Consider the following 13815-nt stretch of genomic DNA (forward strand, 5'->3'; position numbering starts at 1 on the left):
GATGTGTGGTCTGATCTTGGTCTGCACTATTCACATGGGTAGATTCAGTTGCTGCCAGAAGGCTAATGGGGTTGTACTAAGACTTCAGACACTTAGAAAACAGTGACACAGAGATTGGGCACCAGAATTTATATCTGGTGAATTCTGGTTATTTTAGTGGTGCATCAAAGATCAAGTTAGTTAAGGTCAACCACTTTGCCATGATCCCAGATTCAATTCTTACACAAATAGCTAAATATAGAAGTTCCATAGTAAGAACAAAACACCACATAGCACTATTAGCATTAGTGGCAGCATGTTCGCGTTGTTAATATGTCAGACTTGTATGCCTGCATGGGTTCAAACCCCACATGGGGGCATGCTATTGTTTCCAACTCATTGCTCCACACAGGTTGGTTCCAGAAACCAATTCAAGAAATGTGTTTATAGGCTTATATCTTCCGACACAATTGAACTAATATTCAGAACAAGTCAAAACACCAAAGTAGGTTTAAGTCACTTTATTCATTGACCAGTTTCAGTCAAACACAATGACCTTCATTGGGATAATAAATTCTGTATCAACTAAAATACAAATAGACTATTTTTGCTAAGTCCTTACAAGTTTAATAAAACTTACTCTGTGACCTTCATTTGGTACTCATAATCCTTGAAATTGGCCGGTAATCTTGCAAGATTCAGAGCTGTTACTGAAAAATAAATTTTTGTTCCAAATGAAAATATAACATCTTAAATATTTTAAAATGTCGAATATGTTACTTGTATATATTAATATTATACAGTACATGCATACATATAAATGTATCTATAAATAAGAATTAGCAGAATTCATGCATATTGTACTTGAAATGTAAGAAATTTCAATCTATATAAAAAACATAAAGAAAAAAACTCTCTAAATATACAAAAGAACTCTTTGATACACAAGTGTCATACAAGTGTCATACTGGTCAGAGAGATAACTCCCACGCATAGATAACCCCGAAACTTGATACCGGGAAAATATAATTGTTATAACTTTGTTTTCAACAAACAAGCATACGGTCACCTAGTAGTATAGGAGGATTTTTTGTTGGTAAACATTTTAATATTTTTCAAATAACCTTAACTTTTTGTTGGCAAAAACTGCTTTTACTAAATTACAGTAAGGTAGTTAGAATTGCATTGACCACAGGCCACTGACTTGTGAAAGATTCTTGAAAAATTGTTTTTATATCTACAAAAAATAGATAAAACATATAAGACATAAATATAAATTATTGATGCTGATTTTCCCATCATTTTTTACTTGAAAAATTAAGTGTCCACTTTATATACTGTTGTGGGGTAAAAAGGCCATGTCTTCATTCAGGACCTTAAATAAGTACCAGATTCCATTTTCATAAAAAATTTATAGTGTAATGTAAAGTCTTTGAACTGAACTTTGTTTAGGTGGTTCAATATTTAAAATATACAGGAAGATAATTAAAATATTTCAAAAAATATGTGGTTTAGTGTCGGAGTTATCTCTCCAACCAGTACATGTATGTCTGTTAAGCCTTTTTTTGTGGACAGATATATAGGGTATATATTGTTATGTTAAATCTACTGTTTTGTCTATTTTTCCCATATAAATATTATATTCAACATAATTTAGATCCAGATAAAATTTAAACATCATTTTTAAAGATTTCTGAAAGTAAATAAATTGAACAAGAACTAAAAATATAAAGAAAATGTATAAATGTAGAAAAATCTCAAAATAACAACAATGTTAATTGTAAAATTGTATAATTATCTTGGCTACTGGCCACCTACAATGCCCTAAAACTCTAATAAGCCAAGAAAAATTAATACAAAAAAGCTTTTTATATCAACAAAATATGGATATACTAGTATAAAGTCTTAATGGCTAACACATGACCACCATCTTGAAGAAATGGTCACTAAATTGTAGGTTTTAAAACAAACTTGAAAGTTTGCCCAGAGGACCAAGTAAGTGAACCCTGGAATACAATTCTGATGCTCTCCTTTAACTGAAGAAAGCCGGCAGACACAAAGCGGGCAGACGAACTTAAAAGAAGACTAAGTTTAGTGTTAATTTTTCTACTGATTCAGGAGACCCAGTAGTTCAAATGTTTTTCTTGTAGGAACAAAACAAGACTTTGTGGTAGGACTGTCTAGGAATACTAAAAAATATTTTTTTGGAAATAATCATGTCTTTTCTTATCCTTAAAGGGGGCCATATCTGCTTCCAAAAACATTGGTATTGAGAAAAGAATAATTATATCTTTCATATGGCGACTTTCCAGCTTTACTGGTGGAGGAAGACTTTGGGTGTGCTTCTGTGCATAATTCCAGGCACGAACAAGCACCTGAGTAGAACCACTGATGTTCTGTAAGTTAGCTTGATAGCTTTCTCAAATGAAAAATGAAAGCGTTAATAGTGCCCACGCGGGCAAGTGTTTAAATCAATGACCATAACCATTCAGCAAACCCCTAAGAAAAAATCCTGCCCCAGGCAATATCTTATTAAAGCTTACAATTGTTGCAATGAATATACTAATTATCATAAAATTATCATTTCAACAGTTGGTATTCCATATTAAAAGGTTTAATATATATAACAATGATAACAATTAGGGTTAGGGAATAATTATTATTACATTAACATATAACCATATATCATCCTTTGTTTTCAAGAAAATATATCAAAGATATGTAAAAAAGAACTTCCAAGAGCAAAAAGATTAACATTTAAAGAGCGAAAAGAATCGATATGACACTTCAAAGTGCTGGGTTTACACACATGTGTTAAGAAGCTATCTAAAGAGTTTTTGGCTTGATATAAGCTTAAAGGCCCATCATGACTCAGAAATGCCTTTATTTTTATTCCTCAAAAGCTTGTTAATTCTTGTGTCCTGTTCAAGTCTTTAAAAGTACTTATTTTCAAATTACCTGATTTATGTTTTATTTCTGTTTCGTTTTGCAAATAAGTACAGTTAAAATGAGTTAGTATTTGTAAAGATCGAAGCTAAAATCCTTCTTTGTTTACATTTTACTACTTTTATGACAAATAATTTCACATTCAGTGCTACATTCCTCAAGTGATACGCATCTAACATGCTCATAAGTCAAATTAAACACAATTAATTTTGTTCTTTTAAAGAGGGAAGAAAATGTAATAATTTCTGAGGCATAATGTGCCTTTAAGGTAAAATGATGCACAATAAAGTTCCACTAAGTGGTGACGAAACCCAATTCGTAACCTTCATATGAACTCATTTTCACAATTCATTCTTTTTCATGAGCTAAAAGCAACACTAGCGTTTTGTTACCCAATAAAATTAATATTTTACCAAATACGTCATAATAACCAAATAACTGGCTTTCCTGGATAACTAACCAGTAATTACCAATTCAATTCGCTGACTACATATCTCATATGATAACGAGACAAAGAACATTTAGTCTCAATTTTCAAGAGAAACATTCACAGCAAAATTTTGTCTAGCCAAAGCATCGAGCCAGCGATATCTAAATAACAAATCCAATGCTCTCCTTATTAAGGAAAACAGACTGGCTGTAGAATGTAAAAATCTACGTTTAATGTAAGAACGCAAGCAATGTAAATGGGCACTTAAACTCGACATTTCACATATACAGCATGTAAAATTATAATTACACATCTAGAGCAAAACTGACCACATGTCTGAACAGCAAGACGTGGAACTTCACAGTGTAAAAAGTTTATTTACATAATTTTTATAATATAAAAAAAGGATATTGAATGAGTGTTAATTAAATACTGAATTTATTTAATGTCAGAGGCTCGCATAATATTATTTTATTCAATGAGTTCAATAAATTCAGTAATGAACTTACAAGAATTTGATATTCTATTTATCACATACCAAAAATAAAGACTGTTTGAAGTGAGAAAAAAAAAACGTTTTCATTGATGCACCTACAGTATTACCCTTACATTTGGCGTGTGTAATGCTATGTTTGTACAACACAAATAACGGCTGTGCAATACCGTTTTTGCGGAGTCCCAAAAACAGAAGTGCGTCTATGCAAAAATAATTCCTAATGACTAGAAACAGTTCTTATTTTGGGTATGTGATAAATAGAATATTGTTTTCAAATAGTTCCAGTAATAAATTTATCATACTTGCTGAATAAATTAATATGCTTGCCAGAGGCTCACATAACATAATTTTATTCCACTCGTTCAGTAAATTTAGTATTGAACCTACACTCCTTCAATATTGTCTACAAATAAGAGAAAACAATGCTATAAATCCCCTAGAAAGATATATATACTGTAATCCTTCTGAAATTTAATATGCATTAGCGTGTAGCCAAACAAGAACACAAGATCTTACTTAGGTTGCTCACCTTTCACCTAGTTTATTCAATTTTATGGGTCATAACTTTCATAAAATAAAAACATTCTCTCAAAATTCCTTTTTTTTCAATTTTATTTCTTTTTTCTCCATTTAAACCTTAGTATGCTGAAACTGTAAGTTGATTTGCCTTTGCCATGATTGTAGCGCCAGGCTGACCTACACATCTGTGCAGTCTGACCTGAAACTCTATACTGCTGGTAGCTCAATTTTTTGTATTTTGATATTGAAATCCCTTAAAGTTGTAATAGACTGGCCCAAATTCAAAGTTGGACAAGTCCATTTAAAAAATTCAGCAGGTTCTGGGTTTGTTAAGTTTAATCAAAACGAAACCTTAAACAATCTGAAAGGATGAGACGAGATACAAACTGCAGTTATAGTACTGAACATTTTGGGAATGACCGTCTGCTCAGAACTTTTTGTTTGAATTGTTTTTAAAAGGATGTATGTAGGTCTATCAACCTCTACAGAAATGGTTACATTGAACATGTGGTAAGAGGCGAGCTAAAATATAGATGTATTCAGGCTATATATACAATAGCAGACAGGCAAAGTAAAATACATACATTCACTTTTGTACAGTGGTAAAACTGTTAGAAAGAAGAAAAAGAAATATAAAGTTGAAATATCATGCTAATATCATGCTGATGTAGCAAGAATATCCATAACGAGTCAATGTATCTCAACTTTGGAAAGTAAAAGACTTAAACCTTTTTTTAAGCTATTGAAATTAACTATAAATTTTGCTCTATATAGTTTTTAGGTCAACTTATCAATACATCAATATTGTACTTACAAAGTGTCACAATAATAAAAGGTTAAAGTATTTTCTAAAATTTCAATTTCATCTTTTTCAAAAAATCTAAATCTTTCACATGTTCAAACAACAATCTATAATATCCTTGAAAATGATGTTTAAATTTTATCTGAATCCTGCTAAATAATAAAAGGCCCATTAGGCCTAAAAAATGATATTATCCTGGTGTCCTTTTACATTTTTAAAAAAATCTACTCATTTGCCATAATTAGCCTAACAATGTTTTGCTTCTTATGTATTTTGAGTTAAGTTATAGGGTTTTAGTATACATTGTATTGGAAGTCAAAATACCATGTTGTTGACATTTTGCTACTTTTATGGCAAATAATTTCACATTTAGCGAGTTTTTTCTTCATGTGATAATCATCTTAAATGCTGTCAATCACTAATTAAAAGATTACATAACAAACATTGGCCCTAAAGAAAAAAAATGTATTCATTTCTGAAGCTCAGTGTGCCTTTAAACTCACATAAAAAAGAGTAACGGCTACAACAACAAATACTCCCAGGTCATCAGGTCATTGCTTTAACCTAGCCTAAAGGCCTTGCAAAAACTATGACGAAAATCTTATAAAAAATCAATTTTATCATCAGTGACCTTGACCTTAGCCCCATTGTCTAGAAGCTCAACCAGAGAAAAGCAAATATCCATGCAAGGTACCGTCTCAATCAATATCTCAGACATTGGCCTTTAAAAGCTGCCAATTTAACAATAACATAAATAAATACTTTCAATCTAGATAAATCCATTCATCATTTTTAGGGAACATTTCAAAATAAAGTTTTAAGGAATAGCGGACAGTGCAGATTGTGATAAAACAGCACCGATGTGATAAAACAGCACCGATGTGCTGACTGATCTTGGTCTGCACTGGTCAAATGAGTAGAATCTGTTGCTGACCACAGCCTTAGGGTTACAGACAGCATAAAAAACTAATAACAGTACTTAGAAAAAGATGTAAGTATTTGCCAAAATGTGATTAAATGTCAGCTGGTGAAATTATAATAGAAAATGAAAAAATACGCCCTTTTTTTTATTTTGAATGAATATGGCCGTACAAATATAAAATGGAAAGAAAATAATAAATATTATACCTCCAACAGCCCAAGGTCTTTTGAACGTAACTTTTGGTGACTTATGGCCATGTTTCATACTCCCTGTAATAAGAAATACGCATATATAATTGAATTATAAAATGAATATAATAATTCTGTATCAAAAAGATTTTGCTCAGCAAGGATTGCATTAAATGTGAAGCACGGACCGTGACCCTATTTAGTGAAATCTATGGGTTTTTTTTTTGTTTATTTGGGTTTTACGTCACATCGACACAGTATAGGTCATATCGCGACGTTCCAGCTTTACTGGTGGAGGAAGACCTCAGGTGCCCTTCCGTGCATTATTTCAGGCACGAACGGGCACCTGAGTAGAACCACCGACATTCCGTAAGCTAGCTGGATAGCTTCCTCACATGAAAGAATCCAAAGTCCCTGTCGGGATTTGAACCCACAGCGGTGAGGGGCAAGTGGTTTGAAGTCAACATCCTATGAGAGCCAATGCAAGTCAAAATACTCATAGAATGACCCTTTAATTCTATACCTCCTTGTACACATATATTTGGATGATACTTATGATGTCATTTCCTTTGTTATTTATCATATCAACTGATGAAGCTATTTAAGCAAAACATGTTTTGGTAAATTGTGTTGGAATTTGATCAATTTATCCAATGTTACTTAAAGGAACTCCGCTGAGATCCAAAAGCTGAAAAACATAAAATTTTAAATTCTTACACAGAACCAACTGGGACACTTAAAACATGAAGATATGCAAAAGATAATAAACTAAGAAATTTTCTCAGAAATAAATTGAAAATCAGAAATAAATAGAAAATCATATTTTTGTGCTATTTTAAACCTGATTTGATCATTGTGTATAACTACAATCTTTGTGTACAACTATGATCTCTTGTTCAAGTTCAATTTTTGTGTACAACTATGATCTTTGTGTACAAGTGTACAACTATAATCATTTTCTACAATATGATCTTTGCGTACAATTATGTTCTTTACATATAATTTTGAACTTTGTGAACAATTATGATCATTGTGTACAATTATGATCATTGTGTACAATAATGATCTTTGTGTACAATAATGATCTTTGTGTACAATAATGATCTTTGTGTACAATAATAATCTTTGTGTACAATAATGATCATTGTGTACAATGATGATCTTTGTGTACAAATATAATCTTTGTGTATAACTTTAATCTTTGTGAACAATGATGATCTTTGTGTACAATGATGATCTTTCTGTACAACTATGATCTTTCTGTACAACTCTAGTCTTTGTGATCCATCCATCCATTCATATTTACATATGAAACCACTTACCTATTCTGTATATGTGGGCAACAAGGTATAAATCTTTGTCAATTTCCTCTGTGCTCAGATCCTAAAACAAAAACATTCAGTTTATAAATTTTGACACATCTGGGTAAGAATATTATGTCTGCCATTTCACACAATGTACCTTTCCAATGGTTATATTTATATGCAAATTAGCAGACTGGCTGTCCAATTGCTATGCTGGAAAAATACACAAGGTTGCCTTGGTACACTTAGTTTTGTTTGTGATACTGCCTGTAAGTGATTAACCCAGCAATAACTAGGAAAATTGTTACATAGCTATATTTTTCAATGATAAAACTGGAAAGGTAAATTAATTATGTGGTAAAAGTTATCAACCCATGGTGATGAGCAAAAGTGCAAAAAATGACCTTTGTCTTGGCTCATATGTTGTTAATTACACTAGAATCTTTCAATGTTATTTATCTGTCACAAATAACAATGTATCATGTGGTGCCCCTAAATTCCTCCCTGTCCTACAGTCAACATCGTTTCTGTGTATGTCACAAAGTCTCACCAAATATCCGTTTAGAAAGAACACAGTTTGAATATTATTAAACATCAAAGTATATTAAATGTTTCTGCCAAATGTCTTCAATATAGAACACTTTGATCATTAGAAAATACAGTGCATCAAACAAGCACTGTGAAAATGCTTTGGGTAACGAAACATGGCCATAATTCAAAATTCGGTATTTTGTTATATACATAATTTCTACATAAGTTCTACATACTGAGAAGAGACCATAGTAGTTATATAGCTTATCCATGTCTTCTGGTACCATGGTTCTGGTGTGCCGCACTAAAAACTTCTCCCTGTGAAATAACAATATAATTATTGACAAATTACTTCTCCCTTAAATATAAAATAATGTGTCTAAAAGACTTCAAACTTAAATGTTAAAGCTATGTTAAAACTTGAAAGTTAAAGCTACACACCATCAGATGTGTATAACAGTTATCAAAAAATCTAACTAATCTAAAAATATATTAATGGCATATTGACAAATGGGTACAATTAAAACTGAAAAATGAAATTTATTTAAAATCTGCATGATCTTAGTAATTTTGTGATTTTAGTAATCTGCCCTTGAATTTACCCTTTTTTTCAGTAGATTTCTGCCCTATTTCTAGCAGAGAAAATGCTATTTCTGCATATTCAGACATGCTGAAGAAGTTGTATGCTAAAGCACTTTGTAAATTTAACAAGTTGTATACATAGGCATCATTCAAGTAGAACAAGTTGTGCACTAAGGCACTATGCAAGAAGAACAAACTGTGTGCAAAGGCACATTGCTGGTTGAGCAAGTTGCATGCTAAGGCAATATGTAAGTAGAACAAGTTGTATATTTAGGCTAATTCAAGTAGAACAAGTTGTACGCTTAGGCATTATTCAAGTAGAACAAGGTGTATATTTAGGTATTATTCATGTAGGACAAGAAGTGTTTGCTAAGGAAATATGTAAAAGTAAAACAAGTAATTAAGGTATATCATTGAATTCATTTCTACAAATACTCACGTAAAGCAGACTAATTTGTTGTCTCTGTTCTGATACAGTGATAGAAGAGTTTCAGTTTTGTCTCCGACATTACATTGAAAAGCACGGAAACTAACAAGTAAATGATGGGTCGTCAAACCAGCCTCTAGCGCCACCTCTCCTTTGCATGTTTTCCGTCGTTTTCTTATAGGCTGTTATTAATTTATAAAATAATAACAAAAATAATTAACAGCATATGCTGAAATAATTATCTTCCAATTTTTCTTAACTAACCCATATCACGCTAAATATCTAAAATGGACTTTGCCGACTTTCGATCTGAACAAAAAACATTTATCATTTTCAGGGAAAAACTTCAATATGCACTGACTATATAGGAAAAACAAACAAACAAACAAACAAACAATCACATTATGAACTTTATCCCTTAAGCTAGGACTATCTTTAAATTGTTCACATATTTCATGGTCTATGTAAATTCAATATAAATTCAGAATCATATTATCTTGATATATTTATATGATAAAGTAGACATTATGTCAAATTGTGAACATTTATGTATCACATTTTTTTTATTTTTTGTTCACTTTTAAGTCACACCCGCACTGTAAATATCATATGATCAATTTTCAGCTTTACTGGTGGAGGCAGACCTCATGTTCCTTTCCAAGCATAATTTCGGGCGCAAGTGAGTTCTTTAGTAGAACCACCATTTCATAAGGTAGTTGGATAGCTTCCAAACATAAATGATTCCCAATTAAGTCCCTGACAGAATTCAAACACACAGCAGTTAGGGGCAAGCTGTTCAAAACCACTTTGCAATGGACACCCCTTTGTATAATATATCAATGAAACTGTGTAGTTAACGAAACTATGAAGTTTACCTTTTCAGCTAAGGCTATTTTTGCACTGTTCACATGTACCCTGTATAACTGAGTGAGACTACAGAATTCAGCATCCACCTGCTCACCATCTATCCTAGGCACCAAGTCCAGATCTAACTGTCTGTAATGTTAATTTATTATAATTTCAATTTGATAAATTTACAGATAATAGTTCATCAACAAATAATACTTCTTTAAAACACCATTTTTTATGACCATTTTAACACACTTAACATACAGTAACAATTAACACCAAGAACGTACAATACGGTCCCTGCATGACTTTTTGTTTAATTAATGAAGTATTAATATGTTATTAATGTAATGGTGGAGAATCATTCGTTAAAAAAATAAATTTCCACTGGCTAGAAACAGATTTGCTAAAAAAAAAGATATCTACCCATTTCCATATCTATAACACTTGACAATATTTCCATATACAAGTTTATCTATTTCCCAAATCTCCAATGCTATTAACCATATAAAAGATACAAATGTTTACAGATTACCGATTTCCTTATCTATTTCATTGACAAACTAGAAATGTGTCCATAGGACACGGGTGCCCCCTACGCGCCACTGTTCTGACTCTAGAGCAAATATTTTTTGAAAACTAAAAATCTTTTACTAAGTAAAGGGCAAGAACTTTTCAAATACTGAATAAATCCACAAGCAAACCCCAAGGTGCATAAGTACACATGCTGACCAACATTCTTGTAAACTTTCAGGCCTACAAGTGAAATACTTTTTGAGCTATGCATGAACAAGTTGAAAATTGCAAATTTATACTACTGAAAGTCAAGGGCAATAACTCTAACAAAACTGAAAAATTCCACATGTAAAGTCCCAGGTGCATAGCTTCACAGTGATGTGAATCATTATTCCTGTAATTTAGTGATGTTGATCATTATTCCTGTAAAGTTGGTTGATTCTAACTCAAGCACTCAAGGAACAAATAACAACATAATGAAACGGTTTTTACTAAGTCAAGGGAAATAACTCTAAAAATACTAAATAAATCCAGACCAAAATACCCGGTGCACAACTGCACATGCTGATCAATATTCCTGTGAAGTTTCATGACTCTATGTCAAATACTTTTTGAGTTACATGCGACACAAGTTGAAAATTGCAAAATTTTACTAAATTAAGGGCAATAACTCTGAAAATACTACAAATATCCAGACGAAAATACCCAGGTGCACAACTACACATGCTGATCAACATTCCTGTGAAGTTTCATGACTCTAGGTCAAATACTTTTTGAGTTACATGCGACACAAGTTGAAAATTGCAAAATTTTACTAAGTCAATGGCAATAACTCTGAAAATACTACAAATATCCAGACGAAAATACCCAGGTGCACAACTACACATGCTGATCAACATTTCTGTAGAGTTTCATGACTCTCAGTCAAATACTTTTTGAGTTACATGCGACACAAGTTGAAAATTGCAAAATTTTACTAAGTCAAGGGCAATAACTCTGAAAATGCTAAAAATATCCAGGCGAAAATACCCAGGTGCACAACTACACCTGCTGATCATCATTCCTGTAAAGTTTCATGACTCTAGGTCAATACTTTTTGAGTTACGTGTGACACAAAAGTGAACGGACGGATGGAAGGACGGACGGACAGACAAGGGTAAATCTAAATGCCAGCCACTAAAGTGGGGGCACAAAAATAAAGTTTCCATAAATATACCATTTTCCTAAATTCTCTATCACTAATAACAATATATAAAATAATATCTACTCATTTCATTATCTATACCACTGAAAGTAAAATGTATTTCCATATATTTACCCATTTTTCAATTCTACATCACTAATAACAATTCAGATATCTATACCCATTTCCTTATCATTCTGTAACACTGACAATATTTCCTTATATTTACCCATTTCCCAATTTAACAATAAAGAAAGGATATCTACCCATTTCCTTACCTGTAACACTGACAACATTTCCATTAATTACCATTTTCCAAAATTAATTTAATATCACTAATAACAATATAGAAATGATATTTACCCATTTCTGTATCTGTAACACTGACAATATTTCCTATTACTATTACATAATATTACCCATTTCCTAAATATCTGTTCACTTATTACAACATAGAAATAATATCTACTCATTTCTTGCTGATATTATACCAAGTAAATTTGTGAAAATGTTTCCTTTATATGTGTTTATCACATATTAGAATATTAAATTCGTACCTATTTTATCTAGCTTTTAAACAATATTGTCATAGAATATTGGGACAACCCTCGTAATTTCCCCAGTATATTACACTGGCAAATATTTCCATGTGTTTAGCCATTTCCTAAATTTATCTCACTATTATAATAAAATACAGAGATATATCTCACTAATATAATAAAATACAGAAATATCTACCCATTTCCCCAGTCTATTACACTGACAATGTCACTTTTGATATCACGGCCATCTTCCTCTGTAAGTTTTTTATCCACTAATAATGCTCGTAAATGAATCAGCTCTTCCATACTGGATCTGATCTTTTCAAACAATGCACCATTTCTCTGTAAAAATTGGAGAGAAAAAAAAATATGAACAAAAACATTAAAATATTTAAAATATGCAATGCTGTGCAAAACTGTGTTAAATTGACTGGTTATGTAAAATTTTGATACTTTTAATGGGATTAAAACTCCATTGTTCACCCTTCAAATCTTAGCAGAAACAATGATATGCCTATTCCACCAGTACAGAGCCGCAGGTCTGGTTTGACATCCATGCAGACTACTACCAGATTTTATAATACTATAATGGTTGCTTCACTTTAGTATCTAGTTATTGTAACCTCACTAATAACAATTCGCAGCAACCATGTTCATTCCACAAATCTAGTAAGCGTAATTTCTTTTTAATTGACTTTTAAGTAGTATGAACACTATAAATTAAGTCATACTTCAACTTTCCAGCTCATCATACTATAGAGGAAGACATCACTGATCAGGTGCCCCTCTGGGCCTTATTTCAGGCAGGAACAGGTACATGAGAAGAACCATCATAGTTCCATAATCTAGCTGGATAGCTTCCTCACAACAATGAGGGGAAGAGTGGTATCAAGTCAGCCACCTAAGTAACCCTTTGGGTAAGTGTAAATGAAGATTAACATGTTTTGAATGTGTATTTTAAACTTACCACATTAGTCAATACCTTGCTGGAACCAAAATGACTACCTTTTGCCACATGTATTAACCAAGGTCAGCCTGTATATCCACAGCTGTCTTTTAGGCAGTCTTGCCAGGCTTTATACTGTTGGTAGCTCAATTTAAGTATTTTGAAGTTGAAATCCCTTAAACTTTAAATGGACTGTCTGAAATTCAAAGCAGGGTAAATCCATTCTACAGATTTGGCAGGTATAGGGATAGACTTACCACGTTATCTTAACTTACCACATACAGGTCTTTCCAAATAGCATTCCACTCATGCAAAACATAGCCCACTTCTCTCACCATTATGTCTTCTTTTGGAGTCACAATATCATGTGATCTGTAAATTAACATGATATGAAACATGATATTTAAAACAATATTTTTAAAATGAGAATGTATCTGTTTCACAATAAATTTGACATTTCTACAAATTAAATATTACATTCATATTTATTCAAGCTTTATTGCGAACAAGTTCTTGCAACTTATATTAATCACATGGTCATGACCCAAGTAGGGCTCGAACCCACTATCTCTGGGTTGAGAGGCAGACAACTTATCCACAAGGCCATCACTCCCCTGCATAAAATTATTATATCAAAAATATTCATAATACTC

The 13815-nt window shown here is 32.1% G+C and overlaps 1 protein-coding gene across 15 annotated transcripts in view; it reads right to left on the minus strand.

Moving 5' to 3' along the window:
• The window catches only part of LOC132726843 (dedicator of cytokinesis protein 3-like), a 146569-nt gene that overhangs the window by 91144 nt on the left and 41610 nt on the right, over positions 1-13815 (minus strand). For 14 of the 15 annotated variants that reach the window (XM_060712222.1, XM_060712220.1, XM_060712224.1 and 11 more), the window contains exons 5-13: positions 13438-13534; positions 12413-12558; positions 10002-10122; positions 9139-9308; positions 8354-8435; positions 7605-7665; positions 6301-6363; positions 4955-4978; positions 620-689 (exon numbers count right to left, since the gene is read on the minus strand). In XM_060712222.1, the coding sequence (XP_060568205.1) occupies positions 620-689; positions 4955-4978; positions 6301-6363; positions 7605-7665; positions 8354-8435; positions 9139-9308; positions 10002-10122; positions 12413-12558; positions 13438-13534 (834 nt within the window). The remainder of the gene's footprint in view (positions 1-619; positions 690-4954; positions 4979-6300; positions 6364-7604; positions 7666-8353; positions 8436-9138; positions 9309-10001; positions 10123-12412; positions 12559-13437; positions 13535-13815) is intronic. The other variant, XM_060712223.1, reaches the window with a different exon arrangement.

This window comes from Ruditapes philippinarum, unplaced genomic scaffold, assembly GCF_026571515.1.
Source record: "Ruditapes philippinarum isolate M1 unplaced genomic scaffold, ASM2657151v2 ctg651_1_1_1_1, whole genome shotgun sequence".
Lineage (NCBI taxonomy): Eukaryota > Metazoa > Mollusca > Bivalvia > Venerida > Veneridae > Ruditapes > Ruditapes philippinarum.